General features: G+C 45.6%; 2 protein-coding genes across 2 annotated transcripts in view; both read left to right on the forward strand.

Moving 5' to 3' along the window:
* Window positions 1-18,501, forward strand: part of LOC308171411 (rho GTPase-activating protein 29-like) — a 28,713-nt gene extending 10,212 nt beyond the window's left edge. Inside the window, exons 3-21 of the mRNA XM_080546253.1 lie at window positions 2,426-2,522; window positions 4,072-4,144; window positions 4,480-4,540; window positions 5,460-5,609; window positions 5,975-6,039; window positions 6,167-6,277; window positions 6,609-6,689; window positions 7,062-7,229; window positions 7,682-7,819; window positions 8,879-9,054; window positions 10,525-10,694; window positions 11,130-11,258; window positions 11,422-11,520; window positions 12,508-12,671; window positions 12,880-13,068; window positions 14,425-14,562; window positions 14,781-15,013; window positions 15,614-15,929; window positions 16,495-18,501. Coding sequence (XP_080402379.1) covers window positions 2,426-2,522; window positions 4,072-4,144; window positions 4,480-4,540; window positions 5,460-5,609; window positions 5,975-6,039; window positions 6,167-6,277; window positions 6,609-6,689; window positions 7,062-7,229; window positions 7,682-7,819; window positions 8,879-9,054; window positions 10,525-10,694; window positions 11,130-11,258; window positions 11,422-11,520; window positions 12,508-12,671; window positions 12,880-13,068; window positions 14,425-14,562; window positions 14,781-15,013; window positions 15,614-15,929; window positions 16,495-17,661 — 3,725 coding nt within the window. The 3' untranslated portion in view covers window positions 17,662-18,501. The remainder of the gene's footprint in view (window positions 1-2,425; window positions 2,523-4,071; window positions 4,145-4,479; window positions 4,541-5,459; window positions 5,610-5,974; window positions 6,040-6,166; window positions 6,278-6,608; window positions 6,690-7,061; window positions 7,230-7,681; window positions 7,820-8,878; window positions 9,055-10,524; window positions 10,695-11,129; window positions 11,259-11,421; window positions 11,521-12,507; window positions 12,672-12,879; window positions 13,069-14,424; window positions 14,563-14,780; window positions 15,014-15,613; window positions 15,930-16,494) is intronic.
* A 1,621-nt stretch (window positions 18,502-20,122) lies between these two features.
* The window catches only part of LOC308172111 (retinal-specific phospholipid-transporting ATPase ABCA4-like), a gene marked incomplete at both ends in the record, with an annotated part of 28,738 nt that continues 22,333 nt past the window's right edge, over window positions 20,123-26,527 (forward strand). Inside the window, 7 exons of the mRNA XM_080547021.1 lie at window positions 20,123-20,188; window positions 20,564-20,657; window positions 20,861-21,002; window positions 22,105-22,244; window positions 22,619-22,746; window positions 23,630-23,827; window positions 25,177-25,266. Of these exons, the coding sequence (XP_080403147.1) occupies window positions 20,123-20,188; window positions 20,564-20,657; window positions 20,861-21,002; window positions 22,105-22,244; window positions 22,619-22,746; window positions 23,630-23,827; window positions 25,177-25,266 (858 nt within the window). The remainder of the gene's footprint in view (window positions 20,189-20,563; window positions 20,658-20,860; window positions 21,003-22,104; window positions 22,245-22,618; window positions 22,747-23,629; window positions 23,828-25,176; window positions 25,267-26,527) is intronic.

Raw genomic sequence — 26,527 nt, forward strand, 5'->3', positions numbered from 1 at the left:
TGAATCAGTGAAAAGCTGGAGATGAGGATTCAAAGGCTTAATGATAGCAGTCCTTGTGCACCTCAGTGGTGTTTTCCGTCATTCATGATCCTTGTTAACTTGTGGGGTCTGACACCTGTGGGCCGTGGATGTCTGCCAGGAATAACTATAGGACAGAAAAAGTCCCCAGAACATGTGACCAACCTGTTTCAAATGCTACTTACATTTGATCTGCTCTATTCCAACCATTAACGTAAATCTAGAATTTAAACTATACACATGTTTATACAAACTTCACACAGAAGACAACGTGATCATCCATACTGAGAGAGCAGCTCAAAGAGATCCATTCAATACACAAGATCCCGAAAGCCTAAATCTATTGTTGTGTTGTCCATATTCCGTCTTCCCTTGTCTCTTCAGATCTGAGCTTCTCAAACTCTCACAAGCTCAAATCAGGTTTTCTCTCCTGGACACGTTCCACAAACGATTTTCTTCCCCCTTGGATTCTCCAGCGCAGTGCAATGAAAGTGTCAACTTTCTCAAGTTATTGAAATTCTTTCCTCCCCCACCTCCTTTTTGGAGGAGATTCTGGTATCTGTCAGGAGTGTATTTATTTACTGCAATCAATCTGCTCCCAGTTCTCTCTCTCTCTCTCTCTCTCTCTCTCTCTCTCGCTCTCTCTCGCTCTCTCTCTCTTTCTCTCTCTCTCTCTCTCTCTCTCTCTTTCTCTCTCTCTTAGGGACCATTTTCTGTGCCTATTCTGCCAGTCTTTGTTCACTTGCTAGGCAAAGAAAAACACTACTTTGCCCTTACTGGATACCCAGCTGTCATCTATGAGTGAGCCCAGAAATGGCCGATCACATACCTCTGTCAAGGAAAATAAGGCATATGGTAAAGTCAAAACAGACCGACAGCCCAAGTGTCTCAAATGCTTTAACTCACCAAAAACACTCCTCACAGGCTGATTGTTCCACATAGGGTTCTCTCAGTGTGAAAACAATGCCCCCCCTCTGCACTTGAATGATGCAGTTCCCATATTTGGGTTGCGATTGGGGGCAGTGGTGGGATCATTGTTGTGGGACCGCAGGATGTCCTGAGGAAGAAGTCAGCGCTCCTGCACAGGGGGCTCAGAGCAGACTGCTAGCTCTCTATTCAGGAGCAGGGAGCCTTGCTTGCAGGCAGGCTCACACCTCCATCTCTCCTCTTCTACTCTTGGCCTGAAACTTGGGGTTTCCCTCCTCTTCTCGAGGTTCCGGTTGTGCTTGCCTCTGCCTTGGCAAAAGGACTGAACTCAAGACACACGTCAAAACACTGACGTTGGAAGTTTCTTTTCTTTCGCCTTACTGCGTTAGACAAAAGTGGAAGTATCGAGAAAATGTTTTCAGAGGGCGGGAAGGGGAAAGGCTGAAGACAGTTGCAACAGTTTCAGATTGGCTCAGGCTCAAGAGCTGTTTTGGGTGTCTAAGAGTAGAGTTACTAAACAAGGACGACAGGTGACAGAGTGACAGGGTAAGTTTTCTGGTGGCCGTCTGAGTGTTTTCTCTGCGTTGTCGAAGAGCTCAAGCTGTGTGAGTGTTTCCTGTGGCGGGGACGACAGGAAGCTCTCTGCGATTTCTCTGCCTGTTTCTTGGGTTCCTTGGACTGCCTTCTGCAAATGTCCTCACTGACTAAACTACCCTATTTCCTGTGCAGAAAAGCAACATGTGCGCCCTTCACGAACAATCGCTGAAACTCGACGGCTAATTTTCGGACCACTCAAAGGAACATAAACTTGTTGCCTTTCTAGGCTCAGTTGAGTCAGTGACTTTAGTTGAAGATTATCGAACATAGTAATTGGAAACCTTTTTGTCACTCACAGCCATAGGAGGACTTTTATTTTGCAGCATTCTCGTAATCTTTTGCTCTTGAAGATGGAGTCATAAAAACCAATTTTTGTACAAGAAAAGACTGCTGTCAGTATTGTTCACCTCTTTTCATTGTAAATGTTGTCTGTCGTTGTTGTGGTCATTTTAGTGATGGTGAAAGGCCTTTTGAGAGGGCCTTTACAAGTGTTGTCATACTGACGTAGCTTTTTCTATGTATCAGTTAACTGTCAGATACTTTTAGTACACCAGTTTAAGAAACATTTCTTCAAAATGCCAGTTATTACTGTAATATCTGAAAATAGGAAGTAGTGGCATAACTTGAATGTCAGATACATATCGTGAATGGATGAAGACAGTTAGCCTATATCAATTAGCCCCATGAATGGAATTATATGTTCATCTGATATCACAGCTGTTAGTTTGTTATGATAGCGTTGTTTATATTGGCATGTTAACTACAGTACATAGAGCTACATTGTTCAGTTTAATGAATAGTTGAATGTTGGCTGTTATTGAATGTGATTTTTGATTTTGGTGTTTTGGTTGAAATTCTCATGTGGTTTTATCACTTTCAACAGGCGTTAACTTCAAGGAAGTGAACCAAGAAAACAAAAACGCTATATTTGGCGAGATATACGCATCCATTGACACTTTGGCATTCACATTTGGCAATGTGTGAGTACAACATTTGTTTACCTTTCAAAATTGGCTTTTAGTACTTGTCCAACAGCCAAGAATTGTGGGCTATGCACATTACTAACGTTCTTGCTTATAATGTTTACTTAGACTAAATCTGTAAATGATTAATGAATTTCTACACAACGTACTGTATTTTCATTAGTTCATGTTTAATTTTTTATGTTCTTGTGTAAAATATCATGCTTCATTTAAATTTGACATGCTGCATGATATGCAGTATCTTCAAATCAACAGTGCCTATAGAAAGTTTACACTCCCTTTCAGAATGTTGACCTTTTTGTTGCCCCAGAGCCTAGATTACATTTAATTATTGTTTCCCCCCCACTGATCTACACAGCCTACTGGTCACAAAGTGAAAACAATAATAAATAATTCCTAATTACATAAACATAAAAAAAAGAGAGAATACCTTTTTGCAAAAGTCTACACCCCCTTGCTGTGGCTCTCCTAAAATGAGCTCAAATGAAAACATGTTACACAATAAGTTACAAGTTACACAAGTTACGTTAAATTGAGTCCATATTATGAGTGCAAAGGTAATAGTTTGTTGTGCTCTGATTGAGCTGTGATTTCGGAATTAGTATCTTTGTCTTTGTAGGATACTTGATCTGAATAGGAATCAATTACACACTGTTGATTAGGCTGTCAATATCAACTCAGCAAACGTGCCGGTGACAAGTGTAACCATGCCATGATGCAGCTAGAATATACAGAAACTGTGATGCGTGTGTGCTGGATTTGCACTTACATAACTTAATGCTTTGTAGTGCAGGCTTTGATTCAAGCCTGCAAACTGCGACACTTTAAATGAATGTGCAATAACACTATGTGCAATATGACAACCCTAGTTGTCTATCTGTACAGTATAGTATAGTGGATAGTGTACATAGCCTTTATTTATTTATGTAAACCAGCTCCTTCCCTTCTTGTGTTTTTTTTTAGTTTTTTTCTTTCCTTGCACCTAAATTTCGTTGTTTGGTACCTGTACTATAGCAATGACAATAAAGACCATTCATTCATTCATTCATTCAAACCAAAGAAACACATTACCAGACACTTGTGTTTGCTTTATCACTTGAATTCGGTGTTACAGACACAATTATGGATTTGAAATACGGTAGATTGTTTTCCATCAGGCCACTCAGTTATATAGACCAATTTTGTAGAAAGACTGGCATGATGATGTTCTATTGACTGTTCTTTTCCTACTCAGCCATTTCACTTTGTATATTGCTTAAGTCTCCCCAGGCCTCAGGGTAGCATTCCTGAGCAGTTTTGTTCCTCTCCATTCGCTCAGTTTGGGGTGACAACCTGGTCAACAGAGTGTGTAATTGGTTCCTATTCAAATGAAGGACCCTGCAAAGACAAGCTTCTATGTTAAAAATATTATTTTAACATTATTATTATCATTTCACTCAATGGACTCGGTTCAAGAGTAAGAGTTATAGAGTAACTTGCTTTATCTAGATGCTTCAAGACTTGACTTCCAGTTAGATTTGATGCTGACTGGCCTTCTTCCCCTCAGAGTGTCTGACTTCCTTATGGGAGATGTGGACAGTGGACCAGGGTTGGGGTTCCCCCAGACCAGGAGAACCAGGGTAAGCCAGCCAGCACTCTCTTCAGTAGCTTTGAGCTTTCTGAAGGGTCTCTGTTCTTCAAAGCACGTCTTTAGAATATGAAAGGGTTTGAGGAATATCTATTTTCAAAAGCTTGTTTAAGGGGGTGGAATTGAAAATAGTTCTTCTTTTGAGGCAAGTCTTCAAAGGCCCAGTTCTCTGTTTGTGTAGGTAGTTAAAAACAGAGTTGATGAGGCCTTTTTATCACCTCTTTATCTTTGAGGCAAATCTATGACCATATAATCCACTCTCTGTAATGTTGTTTATTTCTATATTGGCTTTTGTTAGTGTCTGTAAAAATGTGTTGTCTTTTTCAGTCTTTTGAGAATCTCTCTGTGGATCCTGGCGGGTATGTTCCAGAGAAAAGTGACCTTGCGGGTGAGTTATCTCTCTCTTCTTACCCTCTCCATCCATAACCTTTGTTTCATAGCTTAGTTTCCTTGAGGCTGACTCCGTCATGTTCTTTTAAGCAACTAAATTGAAACATCCATATCGGAATATAACGATCATACAATACATACAAATTGATACATACAAAGAAGTTAAACATTCTAGAGTAGCCCAGGGCAAGAGTGTCAGGTTAACCAGCTAGCTAAATGATTTAGCCTCAAGTGGACCTGCACTTAGCGCAGCTCAAACCCCAGTTATTCCTGCTGCAGTTTTCATACTTGCTGTGGGATTTTTTTTCTCTCCAAATGGTTGACATTCTTTGCCTGTTTAGAAGTAGTAACGTGTGAGATGGGAAACACATGCGCCTCTGTTGAATCAGATGGCAGGCAGCTGGGAGAGGTGCGTGGCAGCCCAGTTATGAGAGGATTTTTATGAAATCGTCATGCACGCATAGGCCGCTAAATGGCATGTCTGAGTGTGTGTGTGTGTGTGTGTGTGTGTGTGTGTGTGTGTGTGTGTGTGTGTGTGTGTGTGTGTGTGGGCGTGCATGTGCGTGTGCGTATGTGTCACATGTGCTCAATGGCACTGCTTTCCCGTAGCTTTGTGTGAGTAGGTACCCAGTCCTGAGGGTCAAACTTTGTCAGTATTGGTAAAAAAAAATTAAAAGGCTGGAACTTTCATATCCCCTTAAACCCACTGCCCCTTTTCTCTTCCTCATCCTCACCACTAGTTCATTTTATGAAGTGTGCTTCTCACACAAACACTGTTGGGAACTGAAACAGAGCAGTTGACCTCTCAATGTCCTAGATGATTTGCACTATTTTACTGATAATATCTACTTCACATAATAATTGTGGTATTCACGACCCTCCTCTGATCCCCTATGCTTCATGTGCTCCCTCTACAGGTCCAGAGGTGGCGCTTTCGCGGGAAGAGGAGGTTGATCGGACTCTGCTGAAGAACGAGAGTGGGGTGGAGTCAGCGCTGCTCTACGCCAAGGCCTGGTCCAAATACACCAAAGACCTGCTGGCCTGGGTGGAGAAACGGCTGGCCCTGGGTGAGTCAGGAGACCATGGGCTGGTTTCACAGACAGGGCTTAAGCCTAGTCCGGGATTAAGTCACACTTGCAATGGAAAATCTGAAACCGGACCCAGCCATGTGCTGTCTATTAAGCCACTGTTGATCCCGTACATATCCCTCCTACTCATAAACCTACTGTAGATAGGTTAGCATATTGTTGATTGTAACTTACATGCATGCATGTCAACTCGTTTTGTTAAGCCGCACAGACAGTAAACGCACAAATCAGCATCATCAATCTGTGTGTACACATCATACTGGACATCCATTCACAGACCATATTCATTTAAATATTTCGTTTCTCTTAACTTACATTTTCACGTCTTTTTTTTTTTTTGACAGACATTGAGTGTGCGAAAAGTTATGCCAAAATGGCCGACTCTGCGAAAACGCTGGCAAGTCAACAGGTACTTTGATTAATTAAGTAAATGCACAGTATATTATACCTAGAACCAAACATAGGTTAAAAGATACATACTGTGCCACTTGATGTGTATCATATCATATGCTTTCTTTTTTTCTTCCTGGACAAAGGATTACATGCCTTTCAGGGACATTTATGTCTCTACATTCAAGAATGACATTGAGTACAGCCAGCTCCTCCTGCAAACTGCAACCGCCCTCCAGACCAACAAATTCATACAGGTAAGACAGTGACAGTGTACCATGGTTATTATTCTAAAAATAAAAACTAGTCCTAGACCTATTTGTACTGAAATGAACCTGTCCAAGAAACCAAAACTGAAATTGAAATTGAAACTAGATACATTCACATTTCCCTCACAGCTAATACGAAAGAGTACAAAATAATGTAATTGACTGACATTTCATTATGAAAGCGAATGAAAAGACAAAACAATAATGACCTTCCCATCTACAGCTTGTACACAAGAGCCCCAATCATACTACTCATTCATGTGTTCACTTGCTGTATATATGAAATTAATGGTTATTTGCTCTGGCCTCTGTCTTTCAGCCTCTACTAGCCCGCAAGAATGAACTGGACAAACTGAGGAAAGACATCAAGGAGCAGTGGCAGAGAGAGCAGAAGAAAATGGTGTGTGTGTGTGTGTGTGTGTGTACGTGCACGTACACATGTTGTTTCCTCGCGTGAAGAGATGAAAGGGAGCAGTGTTTCTTTGTGTGTGTTGTGTAGCCTCGTGTGTCAGTGAGTCACGATGACGCAGTACAGTAAGTAATGGGACTCTTTTGGCTCTACACCTCAATTACGGCGAGAACTTGGATTTCAAATCCAAACTTCTGGAGTGTAGAGCCAAAAGAAGAAACAATCCTTCACTGTCCCATTACTTAGGCAGGGCAGTGGATATGGAAACAGCTGTTGGGAGACCTGTGACTCATTTGCGTCTCATCTGCGTCTCATCTGTGTCTCATCTGTGTCTCCGTGGTCGTTCCTCTGCGGTCCGCGCAGCATGAGGCGGACGCGGCCGTGCGTAAGGCCCGAGTGCTGCAGGCCCAGCGGAGAGAGGAGTACCAGAAGGCCCGCTCTTCCGCCAGCCGCTCCCAGGAGGAGCAGCCCAACCCCGGGACCAAGACCCTGGAGAAGAAGAAGAGGCTGGAGGAGGAGGCGCTGCAGAGGGTGGGTTAGAACACACACAACACGGCAGGAACATGAAGGAGCTAGGAGTGACGTTCACCAGGTCACGGTGTTAGAATAGTCTGAGAGGGGGCGCTTAGGTGGCGTAGCGGGTTAAGCGCTGACCATGTAACCGCAGGGTCCCCGGTTCGATTCCGGCCGGGGACATATCCTGCATGTCATCCCTCCTCTCTCTCTCACCCATCCTTCCTGTCTAAATCTTTACTGTAACTGTCAATAAAAATGAAAAATATGAGTGGGACTGCCCCACTCAGAAAAAATATCTAAAAAATAAATAAATGAATAGTCTGAGAGGGATGTGACAGGGCGTTGATTGTTAATTCTCCTTTTCTTTTTTCTTTTTTTTACGAAGAGGAGCCCTTTCAGCGGTGCAATTGATTTCTGAGCCACACTCAGAACCATGCATGTTAATCTCCCGTCTCTCTCCCCGCCAGGCTGAGGAGGCCCAGGACCAGTACCGGACCAGTGTGACCGATGCAGGGGTCCGAAAGAAAGACCTAGCCAACGCTAAGAGTGACATCCTCACCCAGATTAGAGAGCTGGTCTTCCAGTGTGACCTCACACTCAAAGCGGTGAGTTCTGAATACCTACCAGCCAATCCACAGAGAGAAGACCCCACATCATCTGTCGTTTTAGTGGCCGCGTCCACTGTTGCCCCCCAGTTCTATCCACTGTTGCCCCCTGTTCTATCCACTGTTGCCTCCAGTTCCATCCCCTGTTGCCCCCCAGTTCCATCCCCTGTTGCCCCAGTTCCATCCACTGTTGCCCCCTGTTCTATCCACTGTTGCCCCCAGTTCTATCCACTGTTGCCCCCAGTTCTATCCCCTGTTGCCTCCAGTTCCATCCACTGTTGCTCCCAGTTCCATCCTCTGTTGCCCCCAGTTCTATCCACTGTTGTCCCCAGTACCAGCAATTTCGCATTGGCAGCCAGAATTGAATAGAAAATAATGATTGAATTCCACTTGATCAATCAAATTCTTAACGACGATTAATCAATCATCGACTAATCATTATTAACAACCCTAACCTCTATTAGCTCTCGGGCTGCACCCCGATATACGCTTAATTTGCCTTTGTTTCTATGTAGATGAAGCTCTTATCTCGCCAAGGATGATAGTGATTAGTCTCTCTCTCTCTCTCTCTCTCTCTCTCTCTCTCTCTCTCTCTCTCTCTCTCCCCCTCTCTCTCTCTCTGTCTCTTTCTCTCTCTCTCTCTCTCTCTCTCTCTCTCCCCCTCTCTCTCTCTCTCTCTCTCTCTCTCTCTCTCCCCCCCTCTCTCTCTCTGTCTCTCTCTCTCTCTCTCTCTCCCCCTCTCTCTCTCTCTCTCTCTCTCTCCCCCTCTCTCTCTCTCTGTCTCTTTCTCTCTTTCCCTCTGTCTCTCTCTCTCTCTCTCTGTCTCTTTCTCTCTTTCCCTCTGTCTCTCTCTCTCTCTCTCTCTCTCTCCCTCTCTCTCTCTCTCTCTCTCTCTCTCTCTCTCTCCCCCTCTCTCTCTCTCTCTCTGTCTCTTTCTCTCTTTCCCTCTGTCTCTCTCTCTGTCTCTTTCTCTCCTTCCCTCTCCCTCTCCCTCTCTCTCTCCCTCTACCTCCCTCTCTCTCTCTCTCCCTCTCTCCCTCCCTCTGTCTCTGACTCCAGATGACAGTGAACTGGTTCTCGATGCAGCAGGCCCAGACGGTGTCCCTCCCCATGCACTACCAGGCCCTGTGTGAGAGCGCTAAGCTGTACGAACCAGGACAGCGCTACGCAGAGTTCGTCCGCAACCTTCCCAAGGAGCCCCTACACATGGAGTCCTTCTCCTCCGAGAACCCCAGGTCTCACACCTCCCTTACCCTCCCACATCCCCTCAAAACCTAACCAACAGCAACTGTTCATTCACATGAATGTTAGGAATATACATTATATATGTACAGTAGGAGTGCTATACAGGTTTGATCCCCGGCTACTCCTGTCCGTGTGTCGAGGTGTCCTTGGGCAAGACACCGAACCCCAAATTGCTCCCAATGAGCGGGCCGGCGCCTTGCTTGGTAGCTTGCCGCCATTGGTGTGTGAATGTGTGTGTGTGAATGGGTGAATGAGAGGCCGTTGTAAAGCGCTTTGGAATAAGGAGCTGTATTATAAGTGCAGTCCATTTACATTCAATACGTGTCATTGTGAGTACCAGTGAAGGTGTCAAAGGACGTGAGGTAATGATATGATTTTCAGGAAGCGTGAGTTGTAATGTTGCTACAGGCGTTAGACTCTAATGGTTAGAGTTTAGTTTCAGTTTTAGGTTCAGTAGAGACTCTAAACTGAAAGGGAACTGTTTGAGACACGAGCGCGTTTTTTGTTTTTTTTTGCTGTAAAAGGTGCTAGAGTCGTTGTACAGCTGTAATACCAACAATGTAGGGTAATGGTGACTTCTCAGAGGGGGGGGGGGGCACTATGAGTCACAGTGGGAGGAAGAGAGCGAGAGAGTGAACTATGGAAGAGAGAAAGTGAGTAAGAGAGAGAGGGGTGTGTGAGGGAGAGAGAGAATGTGTGTTGAATTTGTGCCCTTCCTCAGGAAATATCTGTGGTGAGGGCTGAATGCAGCGGAGGAGATTGCGAGCGTGAGATTCTGGCTCGGGTTTCTAACTGGCCCTGAGATTCAACTCTCACTCTGTGTCTATCAAGTCTGTCAGGCCCGCATATCAGCTAACCACACACACACCCCTCACCACTGCACAATGGTTGTGGGACATTTTGGATGACCTCAGAAATGCATTGATTGAGAGTCATTTACATGATTTAGTGTAGCCTTCTGGCTAGCGCTTAGAGCCATTAGCCATGGTTGGGTGCACTATGACATGCTATAGGGTGAGGGTTATCCATATTAAATAGTAATTATCAACCTCCATAGGCTAAATTATGAAGGACAATCAATATTTCATGAAGTGTTTCAGAGCTTCAGAAAAGATGTGCCAGCGAAGTCCTTGTTGCTTCCACTCTCAGTCAGTATAGCATATTAGAGAACATGGGATCTGTAGTGAAATGTTGCGCCAACAGATCTGTGCACTCACTTTATGCGATTGTCCTACAAAGACACTTACGGTAGATTAGTAATCTAAAAATGTATAAGACCCCTATACTTTCTTTGATTTATCTTTTGTTTCTTTTTATTATTACTACTCGATCTTTTCAGTTTGTAAAGCATCTTTGAGTGTCTAGAAAAGCGCTATATAAGTTTTATTGTTATTATTATTATTATTATTATTATTATTATTATTATTATGATATGAACCTTTTGTTTCTGCACACAGCAGGTTTCCGTTCGCCAAGCGCTCCCTGGGCTCCCACTCCTCCCACGGGAACCTGTCCCAGGTGTCCGTCACCTCCTGCGACGTCCTCAGTGGGGACGAGGTGGACAGTCTTCTCCAGTCTCGGCCAGGGAAGATGGGAGAGAGGAGGTCCAACAGCAGCACAGACATACAAGGTACGGGGTTACGTCAACAACGGCTTCCCGTCATCGAAGGCGCTTTCGGATTGGAACAGATTTGTGTATCGATTTTTTGTTTAGTTGATGTGGAAGTACTTGTAGCTTACTCAAATACTGGAAATACTTGTAGTATTTACTTCTAGCCTCAGGTTAGTAATATAACCGTAGCCAGTGTTGGCTCAGAGGCAAATGAGGCAAGTTCCAAACTGAGCTGTGGTCATGCGAGCACTTCCCGTCAGTTCATATAAAAGTCATCGATGTCTCAATCGAAAGGCTTTAGATGACTTATATCAACTCCTGTCAGAATTTCCCCTCTGGGATCAGTAAAGTACCTATCTATATCTATAAAAGCTATCTTTTCAGTTGTTGTTTTTAGTGTCCACGTACAGTGACAGTGACAGTGGATGCCTGTGGTTGTCTCCTCTCCTCCAGCTCTTCGAGGGCAGGCCCCGATGCGAGCCTGGGCCTCTGGTAGTCAGGGAGGGGGCATGTGCAGTGACTCAGAGAGTGCCGGAGGCAGCAGCGAGTCCCGCTCCATGGATTCCCCCACCGCCAGCCCAGGTAGGGTGATGAGTCACGCCCGACGCTTCTATTTTTGTGACTGTAGGCCTTAAACCATGTCAACGCTTTCAACGGGCTATGAATGTCTTGCTTTGTGTTTCAGTACCAGGTTGTTGCTGTTAGTTTCTGTGATGTTGATTGAAATGTGTGCTTCATGGTGCAGGTGATTTTAAACGGAGGCTTCCTAGGACCCCCTCCACTGGCACCATGTCCTCCGCTGACGACCTGGACGAGAGAGAACCGCCCTCGCCCTCAGACAATGGTGAGTCATACCATGAAGTGTGTGTGGGTGGGTGGGTGGGTGCGTGTGTGTGCGTGCGTGTGTGTGGGTGTGTGTGTGTGTGTGTGTGTGTGTGCATGTGTGCTTGTGCGCATGTGTGTGTGCTTGTGCGCATGTGTGTGTGCGTCTGTGTACGTGTGCGTGTGTGCGTGTGTGTGTGTGTACGCATGTGTGCTTGTGCGCATGTGCCTGTGTGCTTGTGCATGTGTGTGTGTGTGCGTGTGTGAGTGTGCGTGTGTGTGTGTGCCTGCGCGTGTGAGCTTCACCTCACTACATGTTTTTACACTGTGCACAGCTCCACAGATGGGGTCCGTGTTGTTTTTGGCTCCGGGCCTCAGCTAGCAGTTCCTGTCTCTAAGCTGACCTCTCCCATTTAGAGAATGTGTTATTTTTATTTTCTCATTGTTATTTGAGGCATCAGGAGCTCATGCTGTTAAAATGAATTAAATTTGCCCCAATTAAATGTGTGGCGTACATACAGATTATGCTTATTGTATATGTGACAGCAGCCGGTGGAACCGGGAACAAGTCGCCAACCAATCAAAATGTTCGGACTTTTATTCTGAACATTTTAAATAAATGTCAACGTCGTTCAAAATCAATGACACACTCGCTAGTCAAGCCAAAATATTGCAATGCAATGGATTCGGTGAGTAATCCTCACTACTACCTAATTAACTATAACACTACTTTACATTGTTAGCAGGCTCACAAAACAAGCTGTGTTAGTTGACAAGCGAGTGTGTCATTGAGTTTCAACCACGCTGAAATGTATTTACATTTTTCGGAATAAAAGTCTGAACGTTAAATCAGCTGCCGACTTGTTCCCGGTTTCGCCAGCCGCTGTCACATGTGCACACATACAGAAGGATGATACATTAAGGAGGGCTCCTTTTTTATCTGGAAACAACAGTGAGTTTGCTAGAGAGAGAGTGTCACCTCTGCTTCTCTCCGACCGTTGTCTCTCAGGTCTGGGTGAGATGGTGACGGAGACGGCCAGCTCTCCCGGACCCTTCCGGAACGCCCAGATGTCCAAGGCGGCCCAGACCCACAAGCTGAGGAAGCTGCGGGCCCCGTCTAAGTGCAGGGAGTGTGACAGTCTGGTGGTGTTCCATGGAGCAGAGTGTGAGGAGGTACACATACAGGATCGTTATTATCAACACATTACATTGAAGTCATGTATGAACATGACAGGCAAGCCATCTGGTGAACCATTTACACACACACCACATACCACATTCCATATTATGGTTCAGTATGAGTTTAAATGACCATTTAATACCCTTTTATCTTACACATGCTAGACGAGCTGTGACATTTCATACGTGTCTCCCTGGACAGTGCTCCCTGGCGTGTCATAAGAAGTGTCTGGAGACCCTGGCCATCCAGTGTGGTCATAAGAAGCTGCAGGGCCGTCTGCACCTGTTTGGTGTCGACTTCGCCCTGGCGGCCAAGAACAGCCCAGATGGAATCCCCTTCATCGTCAAGAAGTGCACCTCTGAGATCGAGAGCCGTGCCCTCAACCTCAAGGTAGATCACATCACAGTTACAATGAAGTATGGAAGCACCCTTACAGATGACATGTGTCTCTACTCCCAAAAGTGACATAGGGTGCATTCGTAAATACGCTCTTGAAGCTAACATCGCTAATCGCTAACTCCCTCCTGGGCCTTAAAGAGACAAGCGCCCTTTTCTCATCTCAAGCTTCATTAGCTTCATTAGCTCACCACATCTACACATTTGGTCCCACACACTCCAGATTTGAACCCAAGGTTCTACCCAGGGTTAGTTACCCCTGGTAGAAAGCCCTTTGCTCTCAGACCTTCAGAACCCATTGAAAGTAGTGGAGGTACTCCAGAAGTCCAAATGCATCTCTAACCCTAGGAAACCCTAGGAAGCCCTAACCCTAATGGCATGAAAATGCAACATGTTGTACTCCCTGTACCCCTGTACGTGTGAGAACATGTCTTTTTACACTAGGCACTTCACATCAAGCATTAGAGCTCCCTACAGGTTCCCGCTAGCTCGCGTGCAAGGCCTCCCAGGAATGGCCTAGGACTCTGAAAGTTGATTTGGTACAATGTAGGGATACAATCAAGGAGTGTGTTGAGTTAGGTGACTGTGACTCTTTCCATGCCCGTTTCCTGGGCCCAAACGTACGCCAGCAGCAGCCACCCACTTTAATGAAGGCTTTTCCGGCCTAGTGGTTAAAGGAAGGTTAAAGGACTTTAGCTCAGCAACCACAAGTGCCACAGACACGGTTCAGATATTTTACGAATCGGCTCTGCCCCACCGACAGGCCACACCCACTTTCATACAAGCCACTCCCCCTAATTGTCTAAGCCACACCCATTATCTGATTATTTGTATGTCAGAGTCAACCCTTGCAATAAGTATCAATTTTATTTCATGAATTGAAAACAGCATTGATATCACATAAAAGCAAACTGGCAATAGAAAAGCTGTTCAAAATAATCTTCCCTTAAAACGCTAACGTTATAAAATACAAACATATAGTGGAGGTTAAAATGAGAATATGACTTGGCTTGAACACATTTTCAGTCAGGAGATTTTTTTTTGCTTTAATCCCTGGCACCAGAAAATTCAGAGGACTGTGCTCTGGCAGCGCTCAGAGTGGCCACTAAATTAACTGATTTCAGAGGGCTCTATGTACAGTATATATATATTTACAGAGTGAATGTACGAACGCACCCATTTAGTATCGTGACATATAGTATAGTATAGTAGTTATCGAGAGAACTAGTATCAACTAGTGCAGTTAACGTTTTTATACGTTAAAGAATTCTCAAATGTGTCATTTTTGTACTGAAAGAGCTGTGAAATGTGAAAGTAATTTCCTGTGGTGAATGTTGTTGTCTTGTAAAGGGCATCTACCGTGTGAACGGATCTAAAGCTCGGGTGGAGAAACTCTGTCAGGCTTTTGAGAATGGCAAGGACCTGGTCGAGCTGTCTGACCTCTCCCCCCACGACATCGGCAACGTGCTCAAACTCTACCTGAGACAGGTGGGCTTTATACACCGCTCTTTACGGACTAACAGTGGGAGGGTTGTTCCCAGAGTTAGAAGGATATACTACTACTACTTACTGGGGTTTTTATTCTGTTTGAAACTAAGATAAACTGATGTGAAGTGAACTCATTCTTCTGCTATACTGTATCCGTGCATCTTCGTTTTTAGCTTGACCGTTCGGTTAAATCCGTGTCGATTCTGTTTCCTTTGCAGTTGCCCGAGCCCCTGATCCTGTACCGTCACTATAACGACTTCATCGGCCTGTCCAAGGAGAGCCAGAGGGCGCTGGTGGCGGAGGCGGAGGCGGTGCGCGGGGCGCAGCAGGGAGACCCGCCCCGCCTCAACATCCAGCTCAACAGAGTCATCTTCAAAATCAGAGACCTGCTGCGGCAGCTGCCCCCGGCCCACTACAGGACGCTGCGCTTCCTCATAGCACACCTGCACAGGTGAGACAGGTGTAGGGTTACTGACCAAAACACACATGCCAGCATGCCCAACACGCACACACACACACACACATACACATACACACGCACACACACACACACACACGCACACACACACACACACACACACACACACACACACACACACACACACACACACACACACACACACACACACACACACACACACACACACACACACACACGCATACACACGCACGCACACACACACGCATACACACGCATACACACGCACACACGCACACACACACACACACACACACACACACACGCATACACACACGCACACACAGCACTTCTTCTCAATAGCAACACACCCAGACCAGGCACTTCCTCATAGCAACACACAGATCAGACAGTTCCTCATAGCAACACGCACAGAAGAGGCACTTCCCCATATCACATGATGGTTTTTATCACATTCTATCACATAGCAGCATGCAGCGGCAATGACAATGTAGTTAGACGCACAGCATATGCCTGAGCAGGCAAACCCTTAGCTATAAAAAAGCCTTTTATCTCTGGGATTATGATGTTGTTATAATTATTATTAACCTACTCCTCTTATGTCCCCTCCAGAGTGACAGAGCAGGCGGAGGAGAATAAGATGACAGCCAGTAACCTGGGCATCATCTTCGGCCCCACGCTGGTCAAGCCCAGGCAGTTAGACGCCGAGGTGTCTCTGTCCTCCCTGGTGGACTACCCCTACCAGGCCTTGATGGTGGAGATGCTCGTACGCCACTTCCACATGATCTTCGACGTGTCCCCCAGCCCCGTGTCCCCCGTGTCCATGTTGACGTGTCCTCCGGTCCCCCAGGCCTCCCCTCGACTCACCCCCCTGGAGAAGGAGCAGAGGCTCAGCAGGCACTCCACGTCCCTACTCGATATCAAAGAGGTGAGGCGGGTCAGAGAGTTTGTCCTGTGTTTTTTCTGTAGTCTTGGCACAAGGGGATGTTGAGACTTTGTTTTAATAGACCAATCACCATTAGTCCTTGGTGTCAGTGGTGGAAATGGACAGAATTCATTGGGGGAACCCTGCTGGGGGGGGGGGGGGGGGGTCCAGGGCCATGCACCCCGGAGAATATATTTTTTCAAATTTGTGAAGCTCAGAAAACAAAATAATATATAAATAAAATATTTATTGACTGAACATGTACCTTAAACCAACTGGAGGGAGGAAGTGTTTTAACTTGTAAAGGAGAATCAAGGACATAGAGAAACAACGGAGACTGTTTATTGTCAACGTTTTGGCATATCATATCATATACTTTACTGTTTGTAGAAGTTGTGATTCTAAAGTGTATGTCAACTTTTGACTTCAACTGTATGCATGTTTATGCATTAAACAGTAATGTTTGACAACTTTGTTATTAATAGACTATTAGACTAATAGACTATTAATTGAATATTTTGTTGTCAGTTCTTTGTGGCTCTTAATGCTTGTGTTGTTTTTCGGGCAGAGCTCCAAAGTCTACAAACGATACTCGTCTGTGATCCCCTCCTCTCATCTGCTGGACGAGGTGAGATATGTCAAACCAGGGTCAGACATTCGAGAGGTCTCAACCTTGGAAAGGCTCAATGGTGTCCTGTCGTCTGCTGCTCCGGACGTCCAGAGGTCCACCCTAGTGTTCGGCCGTCCCAGCCTCAACCTCCCCTCCACCACCTCCACGGCCCCACGGGTCCAGCTGCGCAGCCAACGCTCTAAACTGGCGTCCCGACCGATCAGCATGCCCCTGGAGCGCCTACCTTCCCCGGCCCAGGTCAGCGAGAGGAACAGCCGCAACGCCGGCGCTAATAACTCTTCTCCTGAGTGGGATCCCACTGCCGCCACCATTGTGGAGTCGGCCGAGCCAGAGAAGCCCCGCAGTGGCTCGTCCAGGGTCAGCGCCTGCTACATAACGCCCTTTATCGACACACAGACGATGCAGAGGAGGACCTGGGAGAAGAAGTACAAGCACTACAACGTGACCCCCAGGACAGCCATGATTGTGGCTAACCTACCGTCCGCTGGCTCAGCAGGACCAATACTGCCCTCCGTCTCTGGTGTGACGACCTCTTCCTCCTTCTCGGGAATCCCCGCCCTTAATAGCGTCAGCACCATGTTCCCCAACACCCCCTACGCAGTGTCAGTCAAGCCTGGCCAAACGTCCAAAAGAGACAAAGAGGACGCTGACACCTCCAACGCCCCCATCACGTTCAGGGCACCCAGGACTCTACAGCCTCCCCCCGGAACTTTCTACAAGCCCCCCGCTTCTTCTCTCAGCAGGATGAGGCAGCTGAGTAACTCTGGGAGTCCTACCATTACCCCCACCCACAGCACCACCACCTCCCCCACCACCCCCTCCCCCATTGCCACCTCCTCCCCCACCGCCACCTCCTCCTCCCCCGCCGCCACCCCCTCCCCCGCCGCCACAACTCCCCCCCAGACAGGGCTCCAGACACAGGACTCTGTAGACGGCTCTGTTGACCCAGATGTCGGAACCTCAGCTGCCCTATCCCCGCCCCAGTCCCCGAGCCCCAGCAGCAGCCCTGACGAGCTGGGCCCCGGAGAGGCCAAACCTGTGTACCAAAGACTCCGCCCACGCCGTCTCCAAGAGCTCGAACACAGAGAGGCTCACTTTGTCTGAACTGTCAATGAAACCAAAAAGACATTTTTTTTTTTACATACAAGCGTGAATGGAATGTATCTCTGTGCCATATTGTATATTGGAAAGAAATACTATTGTTTTGTATCATAGAAGGTGAGTGAGTGAAAGCAAGGCCAGATCTGTGAAATTGAACCGTGAAAGTGTTACGTGTGTTAATATATTAATCTTTGTTACATGTTGTTACAAGTCATAGCATGAGCAGTGGGAGGTCCCCAGACATTTGGAACATGCACTTTGTTCACCAGTGTGATGTCAAACACTGCCTGCTATGTGTTTTATGTGCAGATACAAACAGATTCTTCAGCTATTAACTATCTCATCAGAAACGGAAGGAATTCTGAATTATGCAACATTTTCTCATCTCAAAATGTTTCTCATCTCAAAGAAATCACACCAACCCTTTGTAAAAAATTTTTTTTTACAGAAAGACACAGTTGTTAAGTCTGAAGAAAATAAATATATTATGTTTTTTATATATGATTATACAGTTAAACACATTTGTTCCTGCTCTGTATGAAATGTTATTTTATTGTAACCACACAATGCACTTACTCAATGCAGGTTCAAATGCTAATGCTGCCTTCGATGTTTTAAATGGTTTTATAGGCATTGGATTCAGTGCCCCATGGGGGTGAATGGAAGCATTTTGAAAGTGAGGACGGAAGTTTCAACATTAATGTTTTTTACCCATACATCTGATTCTGTATGTAAACTTTATGTATCTGTTTACGTTTTATATACATTATTTCATAACTGCACGTTTGTCGCAGTAATTTATTTGCCAAATTATTATGACTATACAAAAAAGACATGCAAAAACTTCTTGCCACAAATTAAAAGTGTAGTTGAAACTCCACATTTGTTGTGTTCGTGCACTTTATTTTGTCTTTTTGTTTTTGTCAACCTTGCTAAACGACTTGTCTGTGACCTTTTCAGTACTACAATACCAGCTGAACCAGATTTGATCACCTGAACCGCGCAGAACTCTTATGTATCTTGTCTTCATTGAGCACATGAGTCTCAGCGGGTTAGAGGGATTACATTCTGTCTCCGTCAAGCCCCGTTACAGTCTCAGAGCCTAATTAGTTATGGCAACTGTACTCCTCCTCACCAGACCTGGGAGTGACTCAGCCCAGACCTGCTTAACAAAACACACAAGCACACCATCTCCACAAAACTTACATTCGCAAATAAAACATCTTTCTACATCAAAACATTACCACATAAACACAGATACAGGCACATTCTCTCAGGGAGACATGATCACACCACAAAATGGAGGACTGACTTGTCTTTTTCTTGCCTGTCCATATTGAGCTGAGAGATTAGAGCAATCAGATTAGGAGGGTGGGTGACCTGGAGCTGGAGGGAAGCAGAGGTGCCTGGGTACTGTAGGGTGTAGAGCTGCGTGTTGTATATTACTTTATCTCCTTTTTTACCCTCTTACTCTAGATGTCGTATGATTTTTACATTTTTCTACTAGAGGTAAGGCTCTGGATAAACTCTTTCTTTCTTTTGATATGTTTTGGGGTGTTGTTAACATTGGATGTGTGTAGCTAGAGATAGCTTTATTATGGCCTCCGAAGACAGGATTCAGGTGCCTTCACTTATATTACAATCATATTTAAGTCTTTATGCTTTATGCTAGTCTTTATGCTTCTTTTTATTATTATTATTATTATTATTATTATTATTATTATTCAGTCAGTTGTTTTTTGACTATTGACTTGTTTCACCTTTATTATTATTTCCAGTATAGTACAGGCACATGTTGCCAACTGGGCATATACTATATATAATTTAGCAATTACTTTGAGCTACAATTAACTAATTATGGATTAGACATGTTTTCCCTCTGAAATCCTTGGGATGTTGTTTCATGAGGACGTTCTTAATTTTACTAAGTGCCACACACAGAGCTGTTTCATAACAGCCTTAATTACTATTTGGAAAGTTGCCTGGGTTTTCTCAGACAGATAATGATAGCTTCTCGGATCCCTCAGTGTTATTGTCTCTTTCAGACAGGTGTTTCTCTCTCATGTCATAGTCTGCCCTAGGAGTCATGGGTAATCTGTTTGCCAAGTCAGACCAAATGAATGTTCATGTACGTATGTGTCTGATTGTTCTGTGTGGTGGAGCTCATGCGCATGTGACTTTGATGACGATGTGAATTATGTTTGTTTTGTGCTATTATGAGGCGATGGTTAGAGTATCTTTAGCCTGCGATAAGTGGGTGTCTGTCACACACACACACACACACATTCCCTTTCATCTGTTATCATATGGTGACGAGAGAGGGCTTTGTCTGATGACCACCCTCTTGTTTGTGTACACTTAATCTTACGTGACAAATGATGATGAATATGTTAACACTGGTGAGATTCTGTTTCCAGGTCTGTCACCAGCTGATGACCCCTTTTAGGGGTTAAGTTGCGGAGCCATGAATACGGGCAGTCAAATCCGCCTGTTGCTGTGGAAAAACTGGACACTTCGCAAGAGACAGAAGGTATCGGTCTCTATCCCACTGGTGTTGAAATCAGGTCATAGGCAAAGGCAGTTATTACAGTAGTAAGGCAGTAGTTACTATAGTTATTAGTTCATGATTTGGAACATTACCTCATCACTCTTGGGTAAGGGTTGTAATTGCCAACACAGAGATTCAGAAAGAGGAGTCACTTCTTTTGTGTACTGAACGTGTATGCACGTTCAAACATTTAGCATGACTCATTTGAAAACATTGCGCTGTGCGTCTGTAAATGGTCCCTCAGAGTAAACACACCAGTGAGAACACCATATTGAAGTCACAGTCATCCCCTCTCCCTCCTCAGATGTAAGTGACATAGTTAGGAATGTTTGTTCCTCTCCTTCTGTGGTCGTTCAGATCCGCTTCCTGGTGGAGATCGTGTGGCCTGTAGTGTTGTTCATTGGTCTAGTGTGGCTAAGGAAAGCCAACCCTCTCTACAAACAACATGAATGTAAGTCACCACAAAATACATCACATTTCCTGTACTAAATATTGATTATCTAAGGAGTGAATGAGAAATTCACTGTTGGTGGTTACTCTGATGTCCTGTGGATATAGGACAGGTATAGTCTCAGGTATTTGGTCTCAGGTATTTAGTCTCAGGTATTTGGTATGGATCTTCCTAATTAGGATATTTGCTCGATGTCCATCCAGGTCATTTCCCCAACAAGGCTATGCCCTCTACAGGGATCCTTCCGTGGATCCAGGGCATTTTCTGCAACGCCAACAACCCCTGTTTCAGATATCCAACCAGAGGAGAGGGCCCCGGAGTCGTGTCCAACTACAACAACTCCATGTGAGCCTCAACATGAATGAATGAATGGTCTTTATTGTCATTAATATAGTACAGGTACCATACAACGAAATGTGGGAGGGGGGGCTCCATCCACCTCATCCACCTCAATCACCTGAATATACACCCTCTACTTTCCGGATTCACTTTGAAAGGATAGAGCACAGAAGAAAATGGTGGTTATGGATGGCAGGTAGACTTTGAAAGCTGGAGTCCAGAGTTGCTGAAACTGAAACTATCATTTATTGTGATAGAGACAGTAGAGATTTGACAGGAAGGATGGGTGAGGGAGAGAGAGAGAAGGGATGACATGCAGGATATGTCTGCGGCCGGAATCGAACCGGGAACCCTGCGGTTACGTGGTCAACGCTTAGTCCGCTACGCCACCTAAGCGCCCCTTGATCTGAAACATGAGTGTTTTTTAAATAGTTTAATCTCTTTCATCCCTGTATGTCCCCTTGCGTACACATGACCTGCACTAAACTGATGCTTGGGAACAGACAGGGGGTCTCCCCATCATATTGTGACAGGGTCTGGTGAAAAAGTCTCCAAGTAGGGCAAGGGGGAAAATAGTTGAAGAAGATATGCTTATTTGAATGTTGGTGCCCCTCAAACCAAATACCAGAGAAAAGCGCTCTGAATCGTGTTTGCTGCCATCGTGTTGGTAGCTAGGTAGGCGCTAAGGAATAACATTGCTATGAACATCTAACTGCATGTTTAGCATAATCACAACATGCTGAGAGAACATCAACATGCTAAAAACACATAATTAGATGATCACATAGTCCTAAAACGTTTTGTTTACAAGCCATGTATCACATACCCAATAGCCTACGGCAGACTATACTGTACAGTGAATCCAATTATTTAGTGATCCTAAAACTGTTGTTTGTTATATCTAGTGGGCTCTTCAACACTCTTCAACCTAAAAAAACGTAAAATCTCTATAAAAAAGAATTAAAGAAGCTTTTTGGTCATTTGCACGACTTCAGAATTGCGACATCCGGACCTTCTCACCAGACCGTGTCACATATGGTATAATAGCAGAGATGTTTTGGGTTGAGTTCTTGACTCATTTGTTCTGTCGGTGTGGATTGTGTTCTAGACTTGCTCGGTTCTACACCGACTCCCAGGAGCTGCTTTTCAACGACTCAGAGTTCCAGCAGCTGGGCAAGCTGTGGATGGAGCTGTCCACCATGTCCAACTTCATGGACACCATACGCAGCAACCCATCACAGATAGCAGGTAAACTTTTTCTTCCTTTCTTAGTCCTTTTCACTCTCTCTGTCTCCCCACCCCCCTCCCCAACCCTCTCTCTCTCTCTCTCTCTCTCTCTCTCTCTCTCTCTCTGTCTGTCTCTCTGTCTGTCTCTATCTCTCTCTGTACCTCAGTGTCTCTCGCCTCTCTTCCTCACCCCTGAGCTAGCTAACCTAAAGAGAGACAGTCTCCTCCAGCAGGTCTCTGCTTATTTGTTCTACCAACTTTCTCCTAAAACACTAAACCCTGCCATCTATTAGTCTGGCTGTCAATCAATTTCCTCTGCACTGTCTGTCTGGTCCCGGTCAGCCACTTCCCGTGTTGACGGTCTCCCTATAAGCCCCTCCTCTATTCTTGTCCAGGTCGGGGGCTAAAGATAGAGGACATTCTGAAGGATGATGAAGTACTCACCGCCTTCCTGCTCCGGGACGCAGGGCTGACTGAGTCTGTGGTCAGCCAGCTGGTCAACGCCCAAATCAGGCCTGAACAGGTGAGGTCTGAGGACACCCCGACTCACCCTCGTGTGTTGTTGGTTTCACTCTCTGTGATGTGTGTGGGCCGTGTGGCCCATCAGAACGGTTGCTGTGTGATGGTTGTTGGTTCGCTGCCCAGTAGGCTTTCTTTCTTGGCAAGGAAATTAAGATATTATTATTATTATTATTATATCATAATATAAAGGTATTTCTCCGAACTGCCTCTGCTTTTCTTGGGACGTAATCCTGTTTCCTGCGTATTGGATGACGCCGATTTCCTTCATTGTTGATTTCCAGACAATACTGTCGGCCCTGAGTTCCAGTGAAGTTGAATCAAATGTTGTAGTGAATTGAAACCTTTACCGCACTGTGTGAGGGTGAGGCTGTAGACCATGGGAGGCTTTTGGAGGTAGAAATCGGAGGACGGGCTGATTGTAATGCATGGAGTGCTTTAGGCGACCCCTGAGGCAGCGTCGCGCTGGTCTCTGTCAGATCTGTGCAGTCTCACAGGGCTTCTCCTAGAGGAATGTGCTGTCTGGATAAACAACAGTAGCAAGGCCCTAATCGTCACGACGATATCCCCCTGGGTGATCCACCGCTATCGCTACTCTACAGTCTGCTGTCTCCTGTCAGGATGACTTACTCTCATACAGGACAGGGCAGGCATAGACGCACACACGCGCACACACACACACGCACACGCGCGCACGCACGCGCACACACACACACACACACACACATACACACACACACACACACACACACACACACACACACACACACACACACACACACTTATATCACTATCATTTTTGACATTCTTGTCAACTTTAATTGAAAAAAAAAGGTCATATAAAAAACAATGCTCTGCTTCTCAAACAACTTCCTCCTCTCTCCTAGTTTGCATACGGCGTCCCAGACCTCCAGCTGAAGGACATCGCCTGCAGCCAGGCCCTGCTGGACCGCTTCATCATCTTCCCCAGCCGCATGGGCAGTTACGGGGTCCGCAGCGCCATGTGTGCCCTCTCCCAGCAGAAGCTGCAGAGGATCGAGGACATGCTCTACGCCAACGCCGACTTCTTCAAGATCTTCCGCCTGGTCAGTCTCCCTCTCTCCCTCTCTCCCTCTCTCCCTCTCTCCCTCTCTCCCTCTCTCCCTCTCTCCCTCTCTCCCTCTCTCCCTCACAATAGACAGACAGTAGAGACGTGACATGCCACCCTGAGGTACACAAGTGGTTCAGTAGAGACGTGTGCCCTGCCAGACCTACTGACGTACCTGTTTATGTCTGGTAGGATGTCACCACCTGCTCTGTGTGCTCTATGTCTCCTCTACCTCTGCCAGGCCACCTATGCCAGGCCTATCCTATGTCAACAAGCCGCTCACTCACTCTCAGCTCCTCCTTCTTTCTTTCTTTCTTTCTCTTTCTTTCTCTCCCTTCTTTCTCCCCTCTCCTCCATTGGTTGGGGTTCAGTCCGGGAGAGAGACAGGCTACTGGCTCAGTGGGTTGGCATGGCGATATCCCTCTTGGCCTATTTCCTCTAAATGGCTTAGCTCGGCCAACCCCTTCAGCCTCTCCGGTAGACTAAGATGTCGTACCTAAATCTCTCATATCTAAATGCATTACCCAAGCCAGGCCAACACATAACTCTGTTGCAATGTATGTATTTACCATGCCTCTATTTGTAGCATACTATAATCCATGTTCCTTGCATTCATAATGCAGTTGGTTCAAAGGTAGAATCTAAGGTCTTATAGTTTGACTCTTTAACCTATTAGGGTTGAAAGCCCATTACCTCAACCAGTATAGTAAACAGCCTATGTATAGCTTACTACTCATTCGTTCAACTCTTAACCTCCCCTGCCTGCTTGTAACCTCTCTTCCCTCCACACCCTAGCTAGCCCCACACCCTTGACCCATCAACCTCTCAGCTAGCTGCCTTCCCCTCCTATTCCCTATTCCCTCGCCCCTCACACTCGCTCTTTTCTTCCCTCCCTCCCTCCCTTCTTCGCTCATTGAAATGCAGGCGTGAGGAATGTCTGAGGAAGGATGTCACGTGGGTGTTTGTGTTGGCAGTCAGTGTTTCCGTAGCCCCTTCACTCTGGGCGCTGCGAGGGGGCCTCTAAGACCCGACGCTAAGTGTTTTTGACTCGAGTCATGAAGGTGAAAGTTACGAGACCTGTGTCAATAAATGTATACCTTTGCTATCGTGTCGCAATGACAATATTGACCAGTCAACCTCCCTCCTCCCCTACCCCCTGTACCCACTTCTAAAGACAATCCGGTTTAAAATACGCCAGTCTATTACAACAACAGTGAAAATCACTCCTAAAGCATTTTTTCAAGTGTGCAGTATTGTAGTATAAGTGTTAGGGTTGTGTATGGTATCTGTGGCGATTGCAGTCCTTGAGGAAGATGACATTTTCTCTTTTCTCTTGGCCTACCCCAGCTGCCCCAGACCCTGGACAACAACTCCGGCGGGATGGACCTGCACTTCTGGGGCCGTGTGCTCACTGGAGTATCAGAGAAGCTCGTAGAGGTAATTCATGTAAATCCTGTCAATCCTCTCTACTCTCACTCTTCTCTGGTTCTCGCCTCCCGGATCAGAGCGACCATTATTTTTAGCGTTCAGGAAACTAGCAGCTTCCGCAGGACCCATTTCGGAGAGAAGCTCAGAGAGGGAACTGAGTGATATGTTCAACAAGTGTTTAAGTGAGTGTACGGTGTGTGTGTGTGTGTGTGTGTGTGTGTGTGTGTGTGTGTGTGTGTGTGTGTGTGCGTGTGTGTGTGTGTGTGGGTGCAAATGTGTGCATTCGTGCAAGCATTTATCTTTGGGAGTGTGTGCTTGTCATTGGGAATGTGTGTGCTTTCCTGAGTCTGGTTGAGTGTAGGCGTCAGAGACTGGTTGTCAATGTTTAGTTATGCTCAACCATGTGTTCATCCACAAAGCAAGAGTCGAGGGGTCTGACCATAGACATACGTACAGTGTTTTTAGATCAGTGACTCCACAGGCCAGGTGTAGGTTACAGTACTTACCTCCTGCCCAAAAGTGATTTTTTTTTCATAATTACAAAAGTGTAAGTGTTGAGGAGCCCACTCAGTACAACAAACAACAGTTTTAGGATCACTAAATACTTATCATTTGTGAATTGGATTCACTGTATCATCTGCCATCCTGCTACTGGGTTAGTGATACATGGCTTGTAAACAAATTTACGTTTTAGGACGTGTTAAAAATCAAGGACTGTGTGATCATCTAATTATGAATGAATGAATGAATGGACTTTATTGTCATTGCTACAGTACAGGTACCAAACAACGACATTTAGGAGGGGTGGCTCCCCTGGTGTTAGGAAAGGGGAAAAAAAAAACTTTTAGAAAAAGAAAAAAAATCACAAGAAGGTAATTATGTGTAGTTACTGTATGTGTTTTTAGCATGTTGATGTTTTATCAACATGTTGCGATGTGCTAAACATGCAGTTAGATGTGATGTTCTTCCTTAGCTGCTAGCTATAGCTACCCACGCGATGGTAGCAAACGCGTCTGTTTTCATTCAGAGATTTTCTCCGGAATTTGGTTTGAGGTGTACCAACATTCAAATAAGCATATCTTCTTCGATTACACTGAAAATGACCTTGCCCTACTCTGGGACTTTTTCACCAGACCCTGTCACATATAGCTCACTGTTCCTGGATAGTGGGGTAGGCGCATTATCCCCAAGCACTACGAGATGACCTTAGCCCTCAGCCCTAAGTCTTGCGCATACATGGTTGTTTCAGCTGTGTGTGTGTGTGGGTGTG

The sequence above is a fragment of the Nansenia antarctica genome (genome assembly GCF_963989245.1).
Source record: "Nansenia antarctica genome assembly, chromosome: 16".
Classification (NCBI taxonomy): Eukaryota; Metazoa; Chordata; class Actinopteri; order Argentiniformes; family Microstomatidae; genus Nansenia; species Nansenia antarctica.